The sequence below is a fragment of the Mus caroli genome, chromosome 8 (assembly GCF_900094665.2).
Source record: "Mus caroli chromosome 8, CAROLI_EIJ_v1.1, whole genome shotgun sequence".
NCBI classification, from domain to species: Eukaryota; Metazoa; Chordata; class Mammalia; order Rodentia; family Muridae; genus Mus; species Mus caroli.
Window position 1 is genome coordinate 110,925,434 of NC_034577.1, and position 24,833 is coordinate 110,950,266.

The following is a 24,833-nucleotide window of genomic DNA, read 5'->3' on the forward strand; positions in this document are numbered from 1 at the left end:
GCACGGGTCCTGGTCTGTGGGCTTGTGTAGTGGGATGACCTGCAAGGCATGGTGGTTCTCAACCTTCCTAATACTGAGCCCCTTTAATACAGTTCCTCGTGTTCTGGTGACCCCCCCCCACCATAGAATTTTTTTTGTTGGTATGTCATGAATGTAATTTTGCTACTGTTGTGAATTGGAAATATCTGATGTTCTTAGGTGGTCCCTGTGAAAGGGACATTCGTCCCCAAAGGGGTCACAACCCACAGTAGAAGGCACCTTTTTCCTCTCTGCTACCTTCCAGCTGTGCTGGCAACTGACACTCCTCCCAGGGTGGCCTCCCTGGGGCCAGCACAGCACATGACTCAAAGCTAGCTTCTAGTGTGTACCTGTAGGGCTGGGCTGACCAGCCAACCTCGCGCAGCACCCGCGGGCCACCCTGGCACACTGCGCCCCTTCCTCCCCTGCCATGCGCGTGCCTAATACTGCATTCCAGATCCCAGCGAACGGCACCAGCACCCCACGTACAACCACCATGGCCTTCACCTGCTTCGTGTTTTTCGACCTCTTCAATGCCCTGAGCTGTCGCTCTCAGGTGAGCTGAGCTGGCCCGGCCTGAAGCCCCGCCCCGGCCTGAGGTCCCGCCCCAGCGGACCCACGTCGGGGACGCACTGTGGACAGAGACCCTGCAGCATTGTGTCTCTACACTCCAGGCAGAGGTTTGGGGAGAGGGGTGCAGCTTTCATTCCACCAGGGGCTCCAACCCACCCCAGCACCTGCCATTCTGCCCAGCTGCCAACTTGGAGGGAGGGGAAGGGGCGGAGCACAGACTGCATGGTGTCCCTGGGGCACAGCTCCTGAACCTACCACACTGTGTGCTCACACCAGCCCACTCCTGCCTCTCACCCCCCACAGACCAAGCTGATATTTGAGATTGGCTTTTTCCGGAACCGCATGTTCCTGTACTCGGTCCTTGGGTCCCTCCTGGGGCAGCTGGCTGTGATCTATGCCCCGCCCCTGCAAAAGGTCTTCCAGACAGAAAACCTGAGCGCGCTCGGTGAGTGATGGGAGCTGAGACTGGCCACCAACTGGGGTGAAGCTGTGAAGACCACAGGAGGAGCTTGGAGTCTGGGCCACCCTCGAACGGCAGGCTAGTCCACAGGCTTCTGTTCTGTGGCACTTAGGGTAGGAAGGTGACATGCAGACACAGGGAACACAGCGGAAGTGCAAAAGGAAGTCCCTATGCAGAGAGTGTCCTGGGGCTAGGACTGGGTAGCAGCATCCTGAACGTCAGGACACACACAGTCTGGGGGCTTGACTGGGGCTGGTGTGCAGTTCTTGCTGAAAGGGACATAATGTAGCAGTCAGGGATGGGGACAGGAAGTAAAGAGCCCCTAGGCCTGCAGCGAAACTAGTCCAAGAACAGTGGTTGCAGGTCCCCGACCTTTCCTTCTGTCCCATGTTGGTCACTGGCCACCTCTATCCAGGAACAAGGGACAGAGGGTCAGCTCTCAGATCTAGTGCAGTGCAGGCCATTGCTCCAGCGCAGATCACTACAGGCCCAAGATGGATACATGGGTGTGCAAATGGAGCAAGCACTTGAGACCTCAGAACAGGCCAGGAAGGGCCAGCCCTCCCTGTGACCTGAAATCTGGGTCCGGTAGGGCCCCAGTGAGCGCTCTATGGGAGCAGTGAAAGGGAACCCAGGAGTTGGGGACACAGGTCAGCATGAGGACCCAGGTTAGGTCCTCAGGACCCAGGCTACTGCTGGGGACTTGATGGAGCTCAGTGGTCAGCCTGCCTAGCTGAAAATGGTGACCTCCAGGTTCAGTGAGAAGCGCTGTCTCACAAAAGGAAGGTGGAGAGCAGCGGCGGCCAGAGTCCATCTCTGGCCTTTGCCTGAACGTTCACGTGCAAAGAAAATCCTTGGGATGGGGCTCCATTGGCAAAGCATTCGCTTGGCTCCACCCCCAGCTCCACGTGACCTAGGCAGGCCTATAATCCCAGCACTGGCACTGGTGAGGTGCAGGTAGGGGGACTAGGGGTATGAGGTCCTCCGCTGCATGACCTGTGACGCACCTCAGGAAGACAGGGAACCCACAGGCAACTTTCTAAGCAGTCTTTGCCACGGAGGGGAAAAGTCAGCTTGCCAAAGCCACGGTGACTTGAGCATCTGATGTCACAGGAGGACCCTGGCCCCTTCAAGGGTGGCAAAGCCCCTTAGGGTGAAGAGGAAGGCAGAGAATGTGGCGGGTGGCCTGTAGGTGGGCACTACTGTCTGGGACTCTCTTCCCACAGACCTGCTGCTGCTGACGGGCCTGGCCTCATCTGTCTTCGTTCTGTCGGAGCTGCTCAAGCTCTGGGAAAAGTTCTTGTCCAGAGCCAGGCCCACTCAGATGCTCCCTGAAGCTGTGTAACGGAACCAGTGCGTCAAGGCCCTGACTGACCTGTGTGCTTGGGTGCCTCTGGCCTGTCCCCATCCATCTGTACTAACCATTCCAAGGGGCAAATCTCAGGACCGTGCAGCATCAGACACTGGCTCCGCCTGTCCTCCTGGGCCATGTCCCGCACTGGACAGGGTGGAGCTTATTATACTGAAACATGGCGCTATTTATTAAACCACCGTGGTTTTTTTATTTAACCCGTTTCTCTCTGTGCTTGAGCAATACACCCCCGTGTAGCAGCATAGGACTTCATGGCCACCGGGACCGTGGCCACTCTGCAGCCTTGCATCCCCACCTAAGATGCGGTTCTACAAAGAGCTTTGCCCTGTGGAGTTCAATCCCCTGTGCTCTAGAGGGGGAGGAAAAACTCCAAAAGTACGATTTATGTAAAACCTGATTCAAGACGAAAACACCACACCATCTCTGAGTGTGGGCGGGGCATTTAATGAGAGGTGAAAATGTAAAAAGCTGAAATTCCACAGACCTGGACACTCACTCTCGCTCTGCTGGCAGCACAATGGTGCTTAGCGTTTGCAAAGCTCTCACTCTGTAGACGCCAAGATGAAGCCCACTCCTGACAGGGAGGCCTCGGAAACAAACAGAAGCTTCCTCCCCAAACATCTCGAAGCATGTGACCTGTCGGCATCACACCCACTCACAGACTCACTCTCCATGGGAGTCAGGGAGGAGGCAGTGGAGGTGTCACCAAGCCGGGCACTCACCTGACATGTCAGCTACTCGGAGAGCTAGGGCAAGAACATTATATATAGCTCGAGGCCAACCTGGGCAACTCGGCAAGACTCGTGATCCCCCTGCCTCTGCCCCTTAAAGTAAAAGGGCTGGGCTTAGAACTTGAGTATCCACCTAGCACAGATGAGCCCCTGGGCTCAGTCCCACACTGAAAACATGAATCATGGGGAGATGTGTCATGTCTCTGGAGGAACCATGCCTGCACACTCAAAAGACAACCTATAGATGAACAAAAACCATGATGGTGGCTATCCGAGGGAGTGGGGACCAGCTGCTTAGCATCACTGGCTGGCATCTTGGGTTCTCAGGTCCCTTCACACTTCCTTCTCAAGCAAGGAGAAGCCCATGCTCTTGTATCCCAAGAGGACGGACAGTTGGTTCTGTGATACCCATGGATGGGGGGGTCACAATACGAAAGGATTCAGCAAGCATCAGAGACAAGTCTCACGTGTGCTCACGTGTACCCAAGTGTACTCTCTCACATAAACACACACAGGAACATTTGCCCAGAATGTATAACTATACACAGACATGCACATACACACATGCACCTGCGCAAAGGCATGCACCACACTACTATGCATGTGCACCTGCAGACGGAGATATACGTGCAGACAAAAATGCCCGTTTATATATGGCATATAAATAAAAAATTTTAAAGTAACTTAAGTCGAGGAAAGGCATACTATTCAACACGAAGGGTATCAGGGGCTGAGGAGACGACAGCCCAGTGGATAAAGCAGGGCCGTGAAAGTCTGACAATGTGAGTTCAAGACCTGGGACTCACCTAAAAACCCAGCTACAGGAGTACAGAGAGGGCTCACCTGTAACCCAGTGCTCTTATCTCCCGAGCCATCTCTCCCACCCTCAAAAAAAAAATCCTTATAGATCAAGGTGGAGAGGTGCACCCTAGAAAGCCAGAGGGGCACTTTGAAAACTGAAGCTGTGCACCACCACTGCTTGGTGAGCAGGCAGGTACTTGGCATTATGGAGGTGAGTTAAAGAGAGCTCTGCTGTACCTCAGCCTGGGAAGACTATAGCCACTGCATTCCTTAGCACTGCCAGAAAGAAAAATGAGCATCTTTTAAACCAGCTAATCTTCAGTTCATCCCAAACACAGCAAGGGTCACTATGGCAACAGCCAGCTTCTCAGCAGGTGCTGACCTGCCTCTCAGGATGCTGCATCTGCACAGCTGACACAAACATCATGGGGAAAGATGGAGAGGAACCCTGAGCAACTCCCACTGCAGGACAGACCCTGTGCAGACACAGCTGTGCCCTGGTGTGCAGGGAGTGGCCTTCAGAGAAGCCAGGGAAGGAGGGGATAAACCTTCCCAGAGCTGTCTGTCCTCTCCATCCTTCCGGCCCCTCACTCAGGCACTCATAACAACCACGTGTGCAGCACGGTCTTTTCCTCGTCCTTCCTGGGCTTGGCTCAGCCTCTGCCTGTCGGAAGCTCTGTGGTGCTCACAGCTTCATTCTTCTGCCTGTTTCACAGAAGACCTCAGTCCTCCGTTTCAGGGAACAAGGAGTTCCTCAGAGCTTGTCTGACATCCCACAAGCCTTTGTGCCCTGAGAAATTTGTTAGAGGTATGGGGAGAAAAGCCTGTTGTCACCCATACCATGCCGCAAGAGGGCTGCACCCTCTGAGCAAACGCTTGTGAGGCCCTCCTGTCTTAAGCAGAATCCCAGCCCTGCACTGAGGTCAGAAAGAATGGGGGCCGTGGTGTCACGACCTCCCAAGGGGCCACGCCAAGCCTGCTACCAATGAAAGGCATGACCGACCTCATTTTTATTTAAAACAAACAAACAAAAGACACTTGCCAGGCAGTGGTGGCACACGCCTTTAATCCCAGCACTTGGGAGGCAGAGGCAGGTGCATCTCTGAGTTCAATTGAGTCCAGCCTGGTCCACAGAGTGAGTTCCAGGACAGCCAGGGCTACACAGAGAAATCCTGTCTCAAAACAAAACAAAGCAAAACAAAAGACACACTTCATAGCACAGTGACCCAGTTCTGTGAAGTTACACAGGGGTCGTCTGGAGATTCTAGTGTTTTCTATCTCTATCCCACAGACCACTGACAACTGGCTTCTTGCCAAGAGAACCAAAATGGCCCAGCCCCTGTCAGCACCACATGCCAATCCATCCGTGCACAGAAATGGCACTTTTGTTTGGAAGGTCTCCCCTCAGACCTTCTGTTAGGCTCAAGGTTGTAGTGTGGAGTGTTCCAGGAGCTTCTTGGGCAAAGATGCAGAACTGGGGAAATGCACATACCAGACTTTACCGTGGACAAACTGTATACGCAAGAGTAAAACTTGTATCAGATCCGTAAAGGTTGAAGTTTACAGCAAAAGACGTAGAGGTTTACAAACAAGACGTAGAGGTCTCAAGGGCCCACAGCTCCTCTGAGTGGATGGAGCTGGGTGGCCATCACTCGCAGTGTGATGGGCAGCCTGGCCACCTGAGTCATCTTCAGTCTTTGGGGACCACTAGAGTCTGTCTGAAGTAAGTCATGCTGTCCCATGACCTATCTCCCTCCTGAGAAGCCCTGAGCTGTGACCTCAGAGAAGGCACCTGGAGGCTGACACTCCCAGCCACAGCCAGATATCACCCACCACTGGCATCTGGGATGGGTGGGTGTTATGCACACATTGGGCAAGCATGCAGACTTCAAGTCTCCTCAAAGGTCCCAGGTCCCATATTTGGATTAGCAGCACAGGAAAGGCTTGGTCTCTGGGTAAATGGATGGGTCTGGCTTTCCACCACCCTTGCTCATCAGGCTTAAAGAGAGTTGAGAAAGCAAAACAGGACCCCCACAACAGGCCCATTCTGAGAACCCGCCTCCAGAGACATTTCCTTCAGATCTTCAGCTACAAACCCACAAATTGCATGGTGGGTGTGTGGGGGGTATTCTCACACAGTACCAAGATATTCATCTAAGCACCCCTGTCTTGCCACTCATGCTGAGCCATCGGGGCACTTACAGGGACCTCAGAGCATGGTGCCCCCTCACAAGGCAAGAATGCATGCCCCCAACCACCAGCCCCAGCAGGTTTCAAGCCTCTTTGTCTTTGGATGCCATGGACAAAAGACGGAAGACAAAGTTTAAGGCCAAGGCTCTAACCCACGCTCAGGGCCCCTGGGAGGCAACACCCATCGATTATGGCTTCAGAGGAATTTTCTCAGCATGGCTGTGTTCTGATTTAAGTGTGTCCGTGATGGTCTGCGTGCAACCATGTGGCTCTGTGTTAAGGCTAAGCAGGAGTTGGGACAGAGGGTAAGAAGAGCTCTCTCTGTTCACCCAGCAGTGAGGAATCTAGACGCTCTCTGCTCTGCATCCCTGGGGAAGTCCCGCCCCTGCTCCAGGATGCTCTCCATCCAGGAGAGCTCTAAGAGGTTGCCTTATCTCAGTCCTCATCCCTGGGGACTTCCCGCAGTCCCTCGCTGTGCCGAGCCCGTCCGCTGATCTCCAACAGGCTACGGGCTTCGGGATTTGAGTCCAGGACGCTCTTCTTGTTCTTGCCCTTGGGAAGAGAGGGAGTTGGTGGGTTCAGGACGTACACAAGGAGATAGCAGCGGCTACCAGCTTAGACCACACAGTGACTTCCTCATAGTGGCTGGCGTATCTGAGTAGAGGAGCCACAAAGTAGCCAGGTGGCACAGTACCCTGAAGCCTCTCTGGCTGGGATGTAATTGCCAGGGTCATGCAGACAGACAGGTAGGGCGGGCAATGGGCCATCTAGCTGGGCAAGGTGTGCATCTTAGGTAGACCCCACTCCCAAGGCAGACCCACACTCCACTTTGCTGCATGGATCCTGACACAGCCCATAGCTGGTAAAGCCAAAGTATCCCCAGAAGGACAGGAGACATATGCGTGCACGCGCGCACACACATACGCACAAGCACACGCACATGCGCGCACTCACGCAGCAGAAAGGCTGTGGCTCTGTATGAGGTCACTGCCATGTAGGACTCACCTCATATTCCTCTAAGAGGTTGCCAAGTCCCCACACCTCCATCTTATCGAACAGGAAGTCCTCCTGGGCAGACAGCTGTGGGCTGTTGTAGGTGGTGCACGCCGGCTTCGCCTTGCTGTGTCCTTTCCCAAAGTCAGCAGCCACCCAAAGCCCAAAGTAATGGTGCTGCCCACCCATGCCCTGTAGAGCAAGCGGGGACAGGTGACAGTGTCAGCAACCACTGGGGAGGAGGGGCTTCAGAAACAACAGGCTTGACTACGCCAGAGAACCAGGAGGATCCTAAGGTCTTGAGTAGCCTGAGCTACACAGAGTTCCAGGCCAGCCTGTCTAAAAGACCTTGTCTCAAAAAGAGGGGTGGTAGCGGAACCAGCCAGAGACATTGGGAAAATAGGAATTCGGGACTGGCTTTCTTTTCCTGGGCTGTGGTTATAATCATGTTCCGGGTTGCTAAGCGGTTATGGTTATCAGCAGACCACAGTCCACAGCTCTCTCCTGAGAGGGCACATACATAGGGCACAGCAGCCTAGAAAATCTGCAGACTCCCTGCATGTCCCAGGTAGTACTCAGGGACGGGGTGAGCAGAGAGACCCCTATGAACCCATCTGCTCCCTGACCCTACAGGAAACCAACCTGTGCCCAGTGACTCCCTCAGAAAAGGTGGCAGGCTAGGAGTGGCGACTCAACTGCCCTTCTTCCCACTGCAAAGTCCCACCACTGGCTCGAGCCAGCTGTTACCCTGCCTCCCTGACAGCTTTGTGCTGATGTCACCTCCGTCACACCCTCTTGTCCCTGGTGCATCTGAGGAACATGCTATGATGACCTTCTATCTTGGACATATAGGGATCTTAGCCTATGTCTAGACGCTGCTTTTGGTCCCCGGGCCAGAGACGAATGGTTCCTGTGGGCGTTGAGACTATTCCTGAGACTGACAGACAAGCCCATCCCGGGAGGGGTCCTGTGCCTAAACTCTGATGTCCTGGTCATCTGGCCATGCCCCTCCTGCTTGCTGTGGTGGAAACCTGCTAGGGAACCCCTGACCTGCTCTAGTGGGCAGCCTTGGCTCTCAGCTCACCAAATACGGATGAGAAGACTTGTCAGGAAGTAGAGAAAAGAAAAAAAAGCCAGCAGGTTGGATGGCTCTTACCCGTGCCAAACATCCTTGTAGGTATCTGCCCTGCTACATCCAGCTGCCCTTGCTGACCTGGCCTCCCCTCCCCTCCCCTCCTTTCTGTGGCTAGCAACAGACAAGACAATGGCTACCACAAATAGAGTCCATTTTCTGTCTCACGAGTTACCACTAGACCCAGTGCCCAGAACCCTCAGCTCAGGGATCTTCCCCCACCACCAAGCCCAGCACACGGGCTCGCTGTGCAGGCTCATCATGTGGGGTGGTCGTATCGACCGTGAGGCAGGATGGCAAGTGACTTGTGATGTGTTTACCACCAACACGCTCTCAGGACACAGACCAATCATTTGGGGTCCAGGGAAAGGGCCAGGCTGTTTGCACACAAACCATGGGAAAACCCACTGAGGAAGATGTGCCCTGCTACTGGCTCTCAGCACATTCCACACAGAGAACCCTGGCTGGTGGGACATCCCCCTCCCCACCCTTACCAGTCCGTTGGGCATGGTTTGCTGTCCGTAATTCAAGTACATGAAGTGGTTATTGTAGCCCGTGTGCAGGTGCGTGGCCATTCTGGGGGCGATGGAGAACAGGAAACATCTGTTGTCCCCTGGAAGTGACAGAGAGTCAAGGACATAGTCACTGCCTCAGAAACAGACACAAAGAACAGCAGATACCAGCAGGCTGCGTCTCAGAACACAGCAACAAAGATCCTGTGCATCATCGGGGGCCAGGCCCCAGACCACACACAAGACAAGCCTTATGGATGTCTGGGATCTCAGATGGAGAAGGTGAGGGCACAAGGACACAATGGCAGTGACTGGACAATGTGGCCATCTTTAGACCTGGCCACAGGAGCTGAGACCATTTCCCAATGTTAGCATGGACTATCCAGGAATATTAGCATAGAAGCGAGTGGGTCTCCTGTTAAGCCAGAGGCAGGTGGTCACCATGGAGATGTGGGCAGCTGTTGCACAGCCTGCACAGGCCAGTGTGCGATGTGGTGTGGGGCTGCTCACACACAGAGAGAGAGAGAAAGAACACACCATGCAGGAGGCAGCACACCTCCAGGGCTGCCAGGATGGGGACAGAGCATGGTCACTGTCTACCGTCATCCCAGGATGTAGGGTGGGTACACAGGATGTAAAAAGGATGCCCACTCAGCCTGGTGTGGATGTGCACTCCTAGAATCCTAATACAGGAGCAGCTGAGACAGAGGGATTGCCTTGAGTCTGAGGCCAGCCTGGGCTACCGAGTTACAAATCAACCTGAGATATAGCATGACCCTCTTAAGAGGGAGAAAGAGGGAGGGAAAGAGAAAGGAGGGAGAGGGGGGAGGGTGAGAGGAAAGGGAGAAGAGGGAAGGGGGAGGGGAAGAGGGATGGAGAGGGGCAAAGGATGGAGGAGGGAGAGGGAGGGGAGGGGCAGGGGGAGAGGAGAGGGAGGGGGGAGGGAGGAAGGGAAGGGGGGAGGGAGACGGATAGGGAGAGAGAACACTCAAGTGGGATGTGTGCCTTTTGTCCCAGCACTCAGAATCTCTCTTTGAGCTCAAGGCAGCCTGGTCTACATATGGAATTCCAAAACAGCCATGGCTACATACTGTCTCAAAACAAAACAAAACCAAACCCCAAACAACATACAAACAGACAAAAAGAAATCCAAGGGGGAGGGAGGGAAGGAAGGAGTACTGTGGTGAGGGGAGTCAGTTAAAGCCCTGGCATGGGCAAGATCCTCCATTCCCCTGACCTCTGCATTTGGACGAAAAAAACAAGTGGCATTTCTTGAGGTCCAGTGCTGTTCAATGACTACTGGGCCCCAATACACCAGGCAAAAGGACAGGACCACAGCCTGGGCTGAGGAGGCCACATTGTGAAGATCACTCCCCGGCCCACCAGCAAGGACCTAAGAGCCCTGCCGTGCCCTTCTGAGCCTGCCGGATCATCGCCATAGTATGATGTGCTGTGCTTTCTACCTGCAGCAAACACAAGCGAGCATCACGGCTGGTCACCACGCAGGAAAAGGACGCGGGAGAACCAGCACTAGCCCAGAGCTGAGACAAAGTCCCGGCTGCTCAGGCCAAAACCTCGGGACTCCAACACATCAGGGAAACACAGCCTGATCTGGGGCAGAACATGGCCTAACCTGGCAGCAGGTGCGAACCTGGCATGGGATCCCCAGCACCAAGGAAAAGAAAACCCCACCAAAACCATGTGCCATTCCCTCACACCTCTGAGCTGACGACACTCCTCAGGCAGGCGTGGCTGCCCTCTGCTGGACTGCCAGGCTCAGAGCAAGAGAGGTCTGGAAGCACCCACCTCACCAGAGTCAAGCCTGCCTGTTTCGAAGCCACTGAGACCTGCAGCACTGAGTAAGTGGGGCTCTTCTAGATCTCACTCAACCCTCGAGTGGAGCCTGCGGGGGTCGCAGTGAGGTGCGGCCTTCCCTGGACTGCCTAGTGGGGTGCAGGGAAAGCCCTTCCTAGGACAACATGGCAAACAGTACATACATGCAAAAACCCTGGACAAACCATTCTGACCGGAAGCTCTGGGGAGAGGGGAATGGCAGCCACGCCCACACACCCCACCCCACCCCAGGCTCCAGAGCTGCATTTGCAGGGGGAAGATAAGGAAGCACTGAGGTACATTGTAACACGGGGGCACCAGTGCTGGCACCTTGGGTGAGAGCGGATCGTCTGTGGGCACAGGAAGCACCACGCCTGGCACCCGTGGAGGAACCTGGGGACAGCTCCAGTGAGGGCCGTGAGGAAAAGGTACAACTGACTCGGTCATACATGGAGCCTCTGCAGCCAACAAAGCCACAAAAGCAGAAAGGCAGGAGATGGGGGAGAGGCAGAGCAATGAGCACGTGTCCCTAAGAGGAGGCGACTCACACCCCCTCCCGCGCATCCATCTAGTTCCCCCACCCACACCCCACCCCAGCCAGGGCCAAAGAAGAAGTCTGTGATGCCGAACAGGAGCATGGTCCTTCCACTGCAGTTAAAAAAACCACTGGAGGGGGCTGGAGAGGTGGCTCAGTGGTTAAGAGCAAGGACTGTTTTTCCAAAGGTCCTGAGTTCAATTCCCAGCAACCACATGGTGGCTCACAACCATCTGTAATGGGATCAGATGGCCCTTTTCTGGTGTCTGAAGACAGCTACAGTGTGCTCAGGGTTGAGGCCCCTGCTAGGATTTGAGTGAGGAATACATACACACACACACACACACACACACACACACACACACGGGCTCGCTGTCTGAACACGTGGAGTATGGGACCTCGAGGTGGCAGAGGAAGAGCTTCTCTGGTCTTAGAGGTGACAGCCCAGAGCCACTTCCGCCCTGCCCCCCCCACAGAAATGTGTGTGCATGAATGTTTTGCCTACATCTATGTGTGTGTATCACATGTGTACCTAGGGCCCTCAGAGGCCAGAAGAGGGAGATGCCCTGGAACTGGAGTTGCAGACAGCTGTCCACCATCCCCAGCCCTGCTACCACGTCTCTCCAGCCCTGGTATAATGCTTCCGAAGCCACCAAGATGTAGGCAAGCAGATGTCTGCTCCCACCATGGCTTGACCCCCCATGATGACCTGTACCCCTGAAAACTGTGAGCCACAACACAGCCTCTTGGTCAGGTAGTTGGTTACAGCAACAAAAACCAGTGCCCTGGTTCCATGTCCGTTGCTCTGATAAGACCCGGACAAGCGGCAGCCCAGGGCTAGAAGTGGTTTGACTCATGATGCCAGCTCACAGCTAGTCATTTTAGAGAAGTCAAGGCAAGAACTCAAGCAGCTAGGCACACCATATCCACAGTCGTGGCAGACGGGGACTGCCCCCACGACGCTCACTTGCTCTCAGCTAGCTATCTTCACAAAATGGCGCCACTGACAAAGGACGGGGTCTTCCCACATCAATTAACAGCCTACTCTGGACAACCCCTAAGACTGTTACAGTATCTTTATTCTCCTGATATAAGTGTTGTCTCTGAGGCTCACTGCCTCGGTCTGCTAACCTAGGCCTAGTCCGGGAAGCTTCTAGCCTGTGTCCAGTCCCATCTAGGCCTAGAATGTTGTAAGCCTCTGAGATTTACTGCTGAATAAAGTCACCCTTTCTAGTTCTTTCTGATCTCTGGCGAGGTGGTTTGACTCAGCTGTTCTGGCTCCAACCTCCTGTCCACGCTGACTGATTCAATCTGGCTTCTCTCTTTCTGCCTCCCCTGAATATTTGCTCTGCCTCACCTCCAACCAACTCTACCAATCTGTTCTAATCACCTGGCTCCTTCTCACTTTCTGGCTCATTCTGTCTTCACCTGCATCTGGCTTGTTCTCTCTTCAACCTGTCTGTGTCATCTGGCTAAACTACCACCTCCTTCTCTCCCCATCTCTAAGTAGCTTCCCTTTCCTCTCTCTTCTCCCCAGAGTTGAGAATATCCTAGTCTCTCAAACCTTTCTCTGATTCGTCACTTTGTCTGCCACTCAAGTAGACATCACTTTTAAACATGGGTGCTTCCTTCTACAAACTAACTTTACCTTCACTGTTTGGGATTAGAGCTGTGTATGAAGGACTGAGCCACACTGCAAGCAGAAACATGTATTCTCAGTAAATAACAAAGTCTTGGGGGAAGGGAGGGTCACAGTATGACCTGCAACGTAAGACACCCTCCTCAGGGGTTCTGAGGTTCAAGGCTGTGCCAGGCTGGCAGTTAACCCTGCCCTGCACAGTACCAGTTGCTTACCTTGGAACTGAGGTTTAACTTCCCAAGAGCAGGAGGCGAAGCCACCAAAGACGTAGCCATCCCTGTCCTCAAGGACAAGCAGGCTGGGCCCCTGGCTGGTAATGTGGCTGCAGAGCTGGGAGAAGCTCTGCCCGTGGAGCTGCGTGGAGAACAGCAGGCGCCAGCGTTGCCGATGCTCCGGGGCCAGGTGGGAGCTGAGGTAGATGACGGACAGCACATCCAGGATGCTCTCGAACCGCCCACCTTGGTCCGCGAGGCACTCGGGGACCAGCGTGGACAGATCAAAGGATGAACCCAGGAGGCACAGGCCCCTGTGGACGACCACACTCAGGAACACGCCCACGTGAGGGACGTGGAACACCCACTCCTCGATCATGGCTTGGTCGCAGACCTGGTCCAGGCACTGAGGGCCCTGGAACTTGTAGCCATCTAAGGGAAGAGAAAATCAAGATAGTTGAGCGCACCGTGCCACCTTATGGTCACTGTCCAAGCCTTTGAAAACCAATCTAAAAGTCACAGGGCACTGGGAGATGGCTCATCTGAGCTGGGATAGGTCACAGGTCTAATGAGCATTCCCAATTTTAAATACCGGCTATGACAATGTACTGTAACATACCACAATATTCGCATTATACAGATTAGAAGCATATTTTGAATACATTAATGAAAGTCCCTTCTCCGTTTCTTTAATTTTGTTCTTGTTGGAGGGAGGATCTCATGTAGCTCAGGCTAGCCTCATATAGCTCAGGCTAGCCTCAAACTCACTATGTAGCTGAGGATGACCTTGACCTCTCACCCCCTGGTTCCGTCTCCCAAGAGCTGAGGTCATGGATCTGTGTCTGCCACACTGGATTTATGTAGTGCTGGGCCTCGAAGCCAAGGCCTTGTGGATACCAGACACTGCCAACCGAGCCACACCTCAAGCCCACCTTTGCTCTTTGTTAATGTGACCACTAGGAAAATTGAAACTTCGTGGGCCGGCCTATTTCGTTGTCGGGTATTGATTTGAACAGTTTGACTGTGATATTCCCTCAGCTTTTCCCTCTCCTCAAACTGCACTTCGGAAGCCTGTGACAGTGGGAGGTCTGTACAAGGAAGCCCAGCCTGGGAATCCCTCAGCCCCAGTGTCAGCAGAGGTCACACTCAGCTGAGGGCAACAGAAGGCTGAAATGTATATTGTACCCTGGCGGGGTGTAGATCCTGGAGCACCCGCTGGTCTCCCTGGGAAGGGCAGATTTCATCAACTACTGACCAAGTCTCTTCCCCCAAATATTCACAGCGTGAATCACCACAACCTAACTCCAAAGAGTTAGGGTGACAGGATAGCCACTCTTGGGATTTCAATTTGGGGTCCCCAGATGTAAAGCGGAGGTGATGCTAGAGCCTGCTAAGTTGCTATGGAGACAGGAGGAACATATATGGTTAAACTCACAGAAAGAGACAAAGGCTCTGCTCACGCTGTTCCCCGGGAGTGGAAACCCAAGTGTGAACTCAGTAAGGTTGATCTTTGTTGTTGTTGTTGTTGGTTTTGGAGATAGGGTTTCTCTGTGTCACCCTGGCTGTTCTAAAACTCGCTCTATGGACCAGGCTGGCCTCGAACTCAAAGATCTGCCTGCCTCTGCCTCCTGAGTGCTGGGATATGCCTCCTGAATGCTGGGATAAAGGCGTGTACCACCACACCTGGTGGTAAGGTTGGATTTCCAACACCCTGTCTTAAATGCCTGTAAGTCCAGCTCCAGAGGACCTGACACCCTCTTCTGGCTCCTGTAGGCACTCTCACGTGTACACATATACACATACATCAATAAAACTAACTAGATGAGTTAAAACACTAAGAACAATGGAAACTGAGGCCACACATGGGAGCCTCTGAGATGCAGCCAAAGGACTGCAAACTTACAGGGAAACTTTACAGCTCCAAACATCTACCCTGAAGAAGGCCGACCTCAACTTCATCATCTAAACCGTAAGAATCTAGGAAGACAGGGCCGGGCGGGGGCAGGGGGTGACTGTGTTGGTAAAGTCCCTGCTAAGCAAACCTGAAGACACAAGTTCAGACCCACAGCTGTGCTCTGTGCCCTCAGTGTTTCGGAGGGGAGGCACAGAGGTTCAGTGAGAGACCCTGACTCAAGATAGAAGACAGTGAGCGATTAAAGAAGATGCCTAACATGAACATGTACAAACAAACACACACACACAATACATAGAGATACATACATACACACAAATACTACACACAGAAATACATACATACATACATACACACACATATATACCACACACAAACATACATATACACAACACATACCACACATACATATACATATACACAGACACACCGCATACACCATACATATACATACACACACACTATACACACAGAGATAAATACGTACACACACATATACACACAAGCATAAATATACACATATACACACATACATACATACACACAGAGATACATACAGACACACACATACACACAAATATACATATACACACACCACACACATACAAATATACATACAGACATACAAACATACACACACAAAAACCTACACATATAAACACATACAGACACACATACACACAAACATACACACATACACACACACAGAGAAACTAAAAAGACACAAGGCTAATGCAGATATAATGAGATAACAGATATAATGAGAATAACAGAGATAATGGACTGGGAAAGCAGGAGAGAAGCGGCTCCTAGACTGCTTTTAAAAATAGTTTAGTGGGGCTGGTGAGATGGCTCAGTGGGTAAGAGCACCCGACTGCTCTTCCGAAGGTCCAGAGTTCAAATCCCAGCAACCACATGGTGGCTTACAACCATCTGTAACGAGATCTGGTGCCCTCTTCTGGAGTGTCTGAAGACAGCTACAGTNTACTTACATATAATAAATAAATAAATCTTTAAAAAAAATAGTTTAGTTTTTAATTAAATGGTCTGGAGAGTCAGCTCTGGGCGTTAGACCGAACGCTGTTCTAGAAGAGAACCTGAGTTTGGTTCCCAGCACCCACGTTGGGTGGCTGACAACCACCTGTAACTCCAGCTCTTGTGGATCTGACACCATCTTCTGGCCTTCACTGGCATCTGCATGCACACACACGCACGCGCACACACACACACACAACTCACACATGTAAAAATGAGCCTTTTTTAAAAAATCAACAAAAATGCTGAGGTCGTTTCTGTAAGACTGACCAAGGAAAAGGATTTCAGACACTGAAACCAGAGGAGGACGCGTGTGATGTCACAATGGCTTCTCCACAGCTGAGGTAGACAAGGATACCCCACAGCAATCGCAGGGCGAGGGAGGCAGGCATATGCCACAGTCAAGCCTCCCTGGGAGGCTCTAGTCATGGCAACTGTAGCCCCCTGTCCCCATCACGCCTAGGTCTGAATCAAGAGGACAGTTCCACGCTTGCCTTGAAACTTCATCTCAGAGAGCAGCTGGGCGACCATGGCCTGCATACTGTCAGGGGGCACCTCGGATTTCCTGCAGGTCCAGCCTCGAAGCTCACTCCGGTGGGTCAGCACATGCGCCACAGAGGCCACCAGGTCCTCTGTGAACTGGGAGATACATCGTTGTTAAAGCCAAACCCTCCCGGCCCACCCCCAGGACATCACAGTGAGAAGACGGTGACGATTATCTTTCAGTAATGACCACAGTGGACCACAGCTGCTCAGGGATCCTTTCTCCTTTCTTCCTTTTTTTTTTTTTTCTCAGCCCTTCGCATAGCTCGGACTGGCCTCCAACTTGCTATGGAGCTGAGGACCAACCACCCTGACTCCCCCTGCCTCGACCTGCTGAGGGCTGGGATTACAGATGTGGGCCACTATATCAGCTTCAAAAGCTGCTGGGGAGGGAAGCCGGGGCTTTGTGGGTGTCAGGTGAACATTCCACCATGTGAGAATGCACCCCTAAGCCCTCCCCCACTTTTGTAAAATTTGGACACAGATTCTTACCAAGGTTCCTAAGCTGGCCTTTGACCCTCTTGAGTAGCTGGGATGTCAAGGCCAGCGCCACCAGGCCTGGCCTTCATTTTTCTAATTATACACTCAGCTCCCCTGAGAGCTTGCCAAACCCCGAGTTCAAGAGTTCTGAATTGGGCTGGTGAGATGGCTCATCAGGGGAGAGCACTGACTGCTCCTCCAGAGGTCCTGAGTTCAAATCCCAGCAACCACATGGTGTCTCACGTCTACCTGTAATGAGATCTGACGCCCTCTTCTGGTGCCTCTGAAGACAGCTACAGTGAACTTATTTATAATAAAAAATAAATCTTTGAGCCAGAGAGATGGCAGGGACTGAGCCAGTGGAGTTGACCAGAGCAAGGGGGGCTGACCAGAATGAGCAGAGGTCTTAAATTCAATTCCCAACAACCACATGAAGGCTCACAACCATCTGTACAGCTATAGTGTACTCATATACATAAAATAAATAAATTAAAAAAAAAAAGTGTTCGAACCAAACTGTTATGTGAGCTCAGCTCCCTGAGGCTGGCGAACAACACTACCTAAGCCGCTGTCCCGGGTCCCCCACACATGGACACCAAGTGTGTACCTTCTGGACATCTCTGGTCTTTGTAGGACCCTCTGCAGCTGAGATCATGTTCATAACCATTAGGCCTTTTTCCTCACAGCTCCCTCTCAACAGCTGGGACAGGAATGCAGTGAATTGCTCTCTGGAAACACTCCTGCAGCTCCCGAGTGTCCTGTCGGTCGGCTTCACCCTCTGCATGCCGTTATACAGTCTGGTGACCATCGCTGCGGGGAGGGCCTCCTTGACATGGCTCTGTTGGGGACAAACAGAAGAGCGAGCTAAGCAGGGTTTACTGAGAAACGAACTGAGGGCAAGACCAACCTGAGCGTGTGGACCACGGGCACGTGAGGCCATGCCGGGCACCAGGTCCTCGCTTTAGTACACGTAAGACTCTGTACATTTCCACCTATGGTCCCAGCAACTCAGAGGGCTAAGGGGGGGTGGGAGAACCACTTATCAAGGTCAGCCTAGGGGCCTTGAGAGATGACTCAGTGGGGCACTGACTGCTCTTCCAAAAGTCCTGAGTTCAATTCCCAGCAACCACATGGTGGCTCACAGCCATCCATAACAGGTTCTGATGCCCTCTTCTGGTATGTCTAAGAACAGCTACAGTGTACTCACATAAATATAATAAATAAATCTTAAAAAAAAAAAAAAAAAAAAAAGGTCAGCCTGGGCTATACAGTGAGTTCCAGGCTAGACCAGTGTTGGCTATACACCAAGACTCTGTCTCAAAAAGCAGGGTGAGAGTGTTGTTCACCCATGGCCCATGGATACTTTCCACACTATGAGGACAGATCGGTGTAGCTGTGACAGTCACAGAGTCAACCATGCCAAAAGCAGGGGCCTTTCAACCTAAAATCACCTTTCTAGCGCTTGGCACGACTGCAGATCCTAAATCCCCACCCCATGTGGTCGCTCTTGCCTTCATCGCCTCCAGAGAGAATGTCCCCGTTGCCACACCGCCTTCACTAGATGACAGGACATCAAACAGCTTGTCTACCTCAGCCTGCTCCTCGGGCAAGAACCTTGAGGCCATCTTCTGGCCCGACAGGCTCTTGGCATTCCCCATCTTGCCCGCTCTCTGGAACTCTCTGCAGACCGGAAAGAAAGAGAAAAACCACAACATGAGAGTCACAGAAGTATTGAAGACCGCTCACTGCAAAATGCAGCTAAAATACTTCCGATGGAAATTTTAATCTGATGGGGTGGAAACTAACAGCGGGCACACGTGAAGTATGAAGGCCCCCCCAAGTTAACTGAAGCAGCCTAGATTCCTTCTGAAAACACACTTCTTGGCCATGTTGTGGTGGTGTGGCCCATAATCCTACCATTCAGGAGATTGAAGCAGGGGTGGTGGAGGCTATAAGCTTGAGCCCAGCCTGAGCTACATAGCTATGTTTTAGCACTCCTTTTTGTGGCTGTATAATATGCCCATTTGTATGGACATACCACATTTTGTTCACCTGTCGCTAACTGGCAGGCATCTGAGCTGCTTCCACTGTGGGGGCTGTTACAGATAGCGCTGCTGCAATCCCTTGTCCTTGAGCCCCTCTTTTTAGGTTTCTATATTCCACCCACAGGCTTCAAGCCTCAGACACCAGGACAGTGGAACTTTGATGTCTTAAGGAGTTGCTATCTTGTTCTCCAATTCACATTCCTCCCAGCCCAGCACAAGGTCCCACTCTCTCCCCATCCTTGCCAACCTTTATGCTTTGCTGTCTTTGGGGGGGGGGGCAGGGGCTGGGGCCCTGCTCTTGTCAGGCTTCCATACTACCAAGTTTTCCCTAAAGACATGTCCCTCCAGAGGGCTCACTGAAGCACTGATCACAAAGGCTGACTGGAAGTGGGGCTCATTCTGCACTCCCCCGACTCCAACATTCAACCTTACTGCTTTAAAGATTCTTAGCGGCAGCTCTAGTCTGCACTCTACAGCCAAGAGCTCGGGCTGGCCTCACCTTGAAAGCTGACAGAAGCAGGGTTGAACCCCATCCCTCCAGGGACACAGGCTGTGTCGTCACACTGAGCAGACCCCAGAGACTGCAACCCTAAGCAGTAGCTCAGCCATCTGGGTCTCGGGTTATCGGGGTTATCATTGGTTGCAGCTGAGTTTTAAACAGCCACTGACTTCCAGGTGCTGTGGTCACCAGATACAATGTTGCAGGTGTTTCGGGCAAGGTGATGGGGGAGGGCTGCTTAGGAGGGGGGACCACCATGAAGAATAATATGCTTCAAAGCAGCTAGAAGGGCAGACTTCCAGCGTCCAGGGTGGCAGCTAGGCCGGTCCCCCAGGCTTGGAAGCACAGCCCGGTGGTGGGGGGTGGGGGTGGTGGTGGAGGTGTTGCTTCTTCAGTTCACTGAAACCATCTGACTACCAGGAACAGTGTCGTGACCACCTCGAAGTGTCCTGAGGCAGGGTTGGGATAATTACAATGGAAAATGTCAACGTAGTTCCAGGCCTGGGGTCAGAGCTGCAGTCAGGGGTGTGGGGAGGGAACAGTGAAGTGACTCGATATCTTAATTTCCACCCAAGAAGCAAGAGGGTACAGAAGAGCTAGAATATAATTAGGAAGAGTGGTTAGCAGCCATGCAGATGGGGAGAGGCAGGTGCTGGGTCGTCTGGGTACATACATGGTGCCTGATCTCATCTGTGCAGCCTGGCCTTGCCTAGCACTGGTGGCGAGGGCGGGGCAGGGGTGGTCTTTAATGATGCTACTACTGTAGACTGACTGTATGCCTCAGGAGAGCCTGCCCTGTCACAGAACAAGGTGGCTATCGGCAGACACAGACTAAACTCACCAAGGGTTGAAGGCAGAGGACACCCGGGCAGCCCTGAGCCTTTCCTGGGCATCACCTGTGGCTACAGGAGGTCTCAGATTTTACTGCTCCCTTACCCAACGGCGTGTGGATTTACCAAGTCACCAAAACCTTCGCCACTGTTTCTCCCTGCGCCCTCCTGCAGATGACAGACCCATGGCAATACACCCAGACATATGATATTCCACCAGCAGGCTGGGCTTTAAGCCTCAAAGCATCCTGCATCCCATCCTAGAAAATCTGAAGGAAGCCTGGCCTGGTGGTGACACCCGTAGCCGGGCACTTGGGAGGCTGTGGCAGGGTAGTGAGTTCAAGGCCCATCCTGGGCTACATAGTAAGGTCTTCTCTCTCTCAATCGATCGATCTAGAAGCAAGCAGGCATCCGAAGGCCTGAGGGCTTCTGACGGTTGTGCCTCAAGAAATCTACCAAGGGAATGGTTTGCAGGCGGTAGCCTCCTGTCAGGGATGGAGGCTCCAGGGCTGCTGGTGGCTGCTCCTACCCCAGCAAGCTCCTGAAGCCTGTAAGATGGGAGACATACCTTCTCAGGGAGGTGTCCTTCCTCCTTGTCAGCCCTCAGTATCCTTCTCTACCTCCTGTTTCCAACTGTTTGGCATTCACAACTTTTCCTGAAGAGCCCCCTCCCCCACCTCACCTCCAAGATTCTGCAGACACCCTGTGCCACCCTGCCCTCCCAACCACGAGCTTGGTGCTGCTGAGGTCCGGACGCCAGCAAGACTCTGCCAAGTGCCACAAGCTGGTTCCTCTGAGGACCTCCCTGGTAGTCTCCCACCCGGAAGTGAACCCTTCCCTCTCCTTGTCCTTCCCTGTTCTCCATGGGGACCCCAACGCCCTTCCCTCAGGCCATGCCTGACTCCAGACTCCAATCTGAAGGCCACCAAAAGGGACTCTGCTCCAAGACCACTCTCCTGTGCCTTAGCCCGAGGTAACAGGACAGGTGTACTGATGTGTGGTGTCCCCGGCAGCCTCTCAGGAGATGGTTTGCGCTCTGTCACAGCTAATCTTGCCGGTCAACTTTATGAATTTGGAACCACCTAGGAGACTCGGTTCTGGGTGGGTCTGTGGAGGATTTTTGAGATTAGGTTGATTGGCGTAGGAAGACCCACCCTAACTGTGGGTGGCACCATTCCCTAGGCTGGGGGCCTGGACTGAATAACAAGGAGAACCAGTGGAGCACTGGTCCCCTCTCTCTCTCTCTCTCTCTCTCTCTCTCTTTCTCTCTCTCTCTCTCTCATGTGCTCTCTCTCTCTGCTTCCTGACTGGGTGCTGGGTGCAGTGTGACCAGCTGCCTCACGCTCCTACTTCCATCCTTTCCCCTCTGGGATAAGCTGTACCCTCAAACTGTGAGCCAATAATCAATCTTTTCCCTCTTAAATAGCTTCTATTAGGTGTTTGGTCACAGTGACAGAAAAGGTAGATGCCATCCTCCCCTTCCATTTTGTGGGTTTCCTAGTGCTAATTCACGACCAGGTCCTAAGAAGCCCCCAAGGGCTTAAATCCACCCTGACCCCACGAGATCCCCAAGGTCAGCACCACCTGCCCCACTATGCACGAGCCACCCCTGCACAGTGATGCCAGCTGCATACCCCACAGCCTGCTAGTACTAAGCCGCAGTGGTGGAGGGGGCAGAGATTGATTGAGAAAGTAAGTGCTAAACACCAAACCTTGAATGGTAAACAAACCGGGGGCAGTACAGGACAGGACCAGATGCCAGGACAGAGCCAGGGCTTGGCTGCTCTGTGGGAAAGGCAGAGGGAGGGGAAGGGCAGGTTTGGAGCCCACAGCTCAGGGAGGACTGGGGCCACACAGTGCAGCAAGAATGATTCTCAGGGGCCCATGCTCTCCCTTTAGGCTGCAAGCTCTGTCATGCGGCCAGCAATCTGTCAGCTTCCCGGAGAAAGGTCTTGGATGTGTCAGAGGGAGGTTCTGTCCTCCATGGGGACACCTTGGTCCATGGGGTGACTTTCCCCTGGCAACTATGTCCACCTTTCTTAGGTGAAGACATCTCTCAGTGACTGTAAGGTCACTTGTAGCAGTGAGTATCAGCCTTGTAACCCAAAAGAGACACTTGCCAAGGATCAAAGCCATCTTTCTTATCAGAAAGCGGGGGGGGGGGGGATGTGGAGAGACCCTTTAAAGGTCACCCACTGCCCTGACCGTTCTCCACACAGGGCCTATGAGCTCTACAGTCTCAATCCATACACAGGTGGCCACTCCAGTTTTTGAATAACAATGGGCAAATGACCTCTTTCCCACCTGGGCACAATCAAGGGGCAAGCCTTTGCCTGACCAGATCTAAGTCTCCTGAACCCACCTGTGCGCTTCCTTGAACATTCCAGTCTCTGCAAGAGTCCATCCTCAACACTCGACTGCCCTTAATAGCTAAACAGGTCCTTCTTCCTCCCCCCAACCAGGTGATCCATTCCGGGAGGGGCTCAGTCTCCCCCCAACAGTGAAATCCCATCACCAAGTCACTAGCCCATGGCCTTAAAAGGAGTTTGGCTTGCCGTGCTTTAATAAGCTTGGGTGAATCGTTTAACATCGCCACCTGGTTCTGCTTTCCAGAAACCAAAGACAAACACAGATGGACCCTGGAGAATAAAAAGGGCTCCATGTGTCACGAAGAATGTGGAGAGCCAGCTCTTTGCAGCCCCAAGCTCCTGGTGGCAGGCTGGAGTGTGCCTCAGACTCTTTCCCATGGGGCCTCCAAGAGATCGTGACACACTGTCTGGTTCCTGGGGTCAATAGCCACCACCCCATCAGAACAGCCACACCAAGCCCATGTCCGAGTCCTGGAGCCTACTGGGTCTGCAGCTGGCAGCCCTCCATCTGTCCCAGCCACCCTCAGGAATGCAGGCCAGAGCACCTTCCTCGCCTCCCCCTAAATTGGTTTTGAGCTTGCCTCTGAAGGAACCTTATTGGGTTCTGGGTTCGTCTTGGAAAACAAGGCAGGCCCACGGATCCCTTCCGAGCCCAGCTTCACCCCATCCCAGGCACTCTCTGCTTCTCTGACAGTAGCCTTAACTGTGGGAAGCTTCCTTGGGGGCTGCTCAGGCCACCCCGAAGGCCTTCCTTCCTTCTTTGAGCTATGCCCAGCCTCGCCCGGGCTCCCTCCCTCCCGCTCACCAGCCTTGGCCTACAGGGACCGAGCTCCTTCCGGTGCGTCCTGGGCAGCAAGGTTGCCGGGGTCGCCCAGCCCATTCCCTAGCAACGGCGCTGACGGACGGTCATGAGCACCAATTGAAAAAGGGCTACTGAGAGGTGGAGCCCGAGTCAGATCTTAACCAATGGGATTGTAGTTCACGGGGAGTGGGCGGGGCCTGGGATCGGAGAATTTGAGTCTGTAACAGCAGAACACTTGGGGATGGTTGACAGTTGCTCAGGTTCTGCAAAAGCTGAGGGAGAACTTGGACTTTAGGAGGTGCTAGGAAGCTGCTGAAGGGCTGGAAGCGGATCAGGGGGTTTAAATGCAGGGAGCGGATAGAAGGGGGCTTCCAGAAAGGGAGCTGGGAGCAATGAGGGAGGCTGGGAACAGGGGCACTGTGAACAGAAGGCCTGAGCTGGGGCTAGCCCCCCAGAACTAGGGTGGAAAATCTGACCTCCTTACCTCCTGAAGTCCATTGCGTTAGCCAATAGAGCACTTGACACACAGAAGCAGATGCCAGCCGGTCTTGTCCCCAGGAGTGGGATAGCTTGCTGTCAGCCCTACCGGGCCTTTTCTGGTGTCGGAGACAGACACAACAGAGGTAGGTCCCAGAATTCTCAGCAGAGACGAACCCACTGTCGCTGCCTGCAAACTCCACCGTCCGAGTGGCGCAGAGGAACTCCTTCCAACCCCCCACAGTAACAGAAGCTGCTGTCTGAAATTGTAGCTGGAAAAATGACACCAGAGGCCGGAGAGGTGGCAGAGTCGTTAAGAACACTTGCTGCTCTAACAAGAGGACACAGGTGAACCCACACTTCAGCTCAGGCCTGCTTGTAACTCCAGTTCCAGGGGATCCGACGCCCTCTTCTGGCCTCCAGAGACATTGCACACACGGTGCACATCAAGCAAAACACCACACACATTATTATTATTATTAAATTATTGTGACACCAGCCCGGCTGAGTGTAGTGGCATACACCTGTAATCTCAGCACTTCAAGAGGCCTAGACAGGGGCATTGCTGCAAGTTTGTGGCCAGCCTGGTCTACACAGTGAGTTCCAGGCCAGCCTGGGATACAGAGACTGGAAGTTTTGAAAAGGCAAGTAGAAAAGAGACAAAAGAAAACGGGCAGCTAGCTCCCCCTAGTGGACTGAAGCCACATGTCCACCAGAAGTCATCTGCCTTTCGCTCAGCCAAGCTCCACCTAGCGTTTGTTCTCAACATTCCACGGCCATCTTAACACCAAGACACCTTGAATTGACTTGATCCCCCACCACCACCCTCCTATGAGCCCC

At 53.1% G+C, this 24,833-nt stretch overlaps 2 protein-coding genes across 4 annotated transcripts in view; one reads left to right on the forward strand and one right to left on the reverse strand.

The window, feature by feature from the left end:
- The window catches only part of Atp2c2 (ATPase secretory pathway Ca2+ transporting 2), a 56,840-nt gene extending 54,220 nt beyond the window's left edge, over positions 1 to 2,620 (forward strand). For both annotated transcript variants that reach the window (XM_021169895.1, XM_029480263.1), the window contains 3 exons: positions 476 to 574; positions 895 to 1,036; positions 2,278 to 2,620. In XM_021169895.1, the coding sequence (XP_021025554.1) occupies positions 476 to 574; positions 895 to 1,036; positions 2,278 to 2,396 (360 nt within the window). In that variant the 3' untranslated portion in view covers positions 2,397 to 2,620. The remainder of the gene's footprint in view (positions 1 to 475; positions 575 to 894; positions 1,037 to 2,277) is intronic.
- A 2,832-nt stretch (positions 2,621 to 5,452) lies between these two features.
- Meak7 (MTOR associated protein, eak-7 homolog) lies at positions 5,453 to 24,112 on the reverse strand. Of its 2 annotated transcripts, none has more exons than XM_021171023.2 (8): positions 24,001 to 24,112; positions 18,483 to 18,651; positions 17,579 to 17,809; positions 16,443 to 16,587; positions 13,005 to 13,433; positions 8,765 to 8,883; positions 7,151 to 7,330; positions 5,453 to 6,697 (listed from the first exon to the last, which is right to left on the reverse strand). In XM_021171023.2, the coding sequence occupies exons 1-8, from the start codon at positions 24,012 to 24,014 to the stop codon at positions 6,581 to 6,583; spliced, it is 1,404 nt and encodes a 467-aa protein (XP_021026682.1). In that variant the 5' UTR covers positions 24,015 to 24,112; the 3' UTR covers positions 5,453 to 6,580. The 2 variants fall into 2 exon arrangements, with proteins under 2 accessions (XP_021026682.1, XP_029336866.1); XM_029481006.1 differs by lacking the exon at positions 24,001 to 24,112 and adding an exon at positions 23,520 to 23,581.
- Between the last annotated feature and the right edge of the window lie 721 nt (positions 24,113 to 24,833).

What these genes read in the sequence shown, in the direction of transcription:
- Meak7 (XM_021171023.2), bottom strand. An exon ending in CTCTGAGATGAAGTTTCAAG is followed by an intron (nt 13,434 to 16,442) that starts GCAAGCGTGGAA and finishes CTCTTCCCTTAG; the next exon opens with ATGGCTACAAGTTCCAGGGC. An exon ending in AGTTAAACCTCAGTTCCAAG is followed by an intron (nt 8,884 to 13,004) that starts GTAAGCAACTGG and finishes TGTCACTTCCAG; the next exon opens with GGGACAACAGATGTTTCCTG.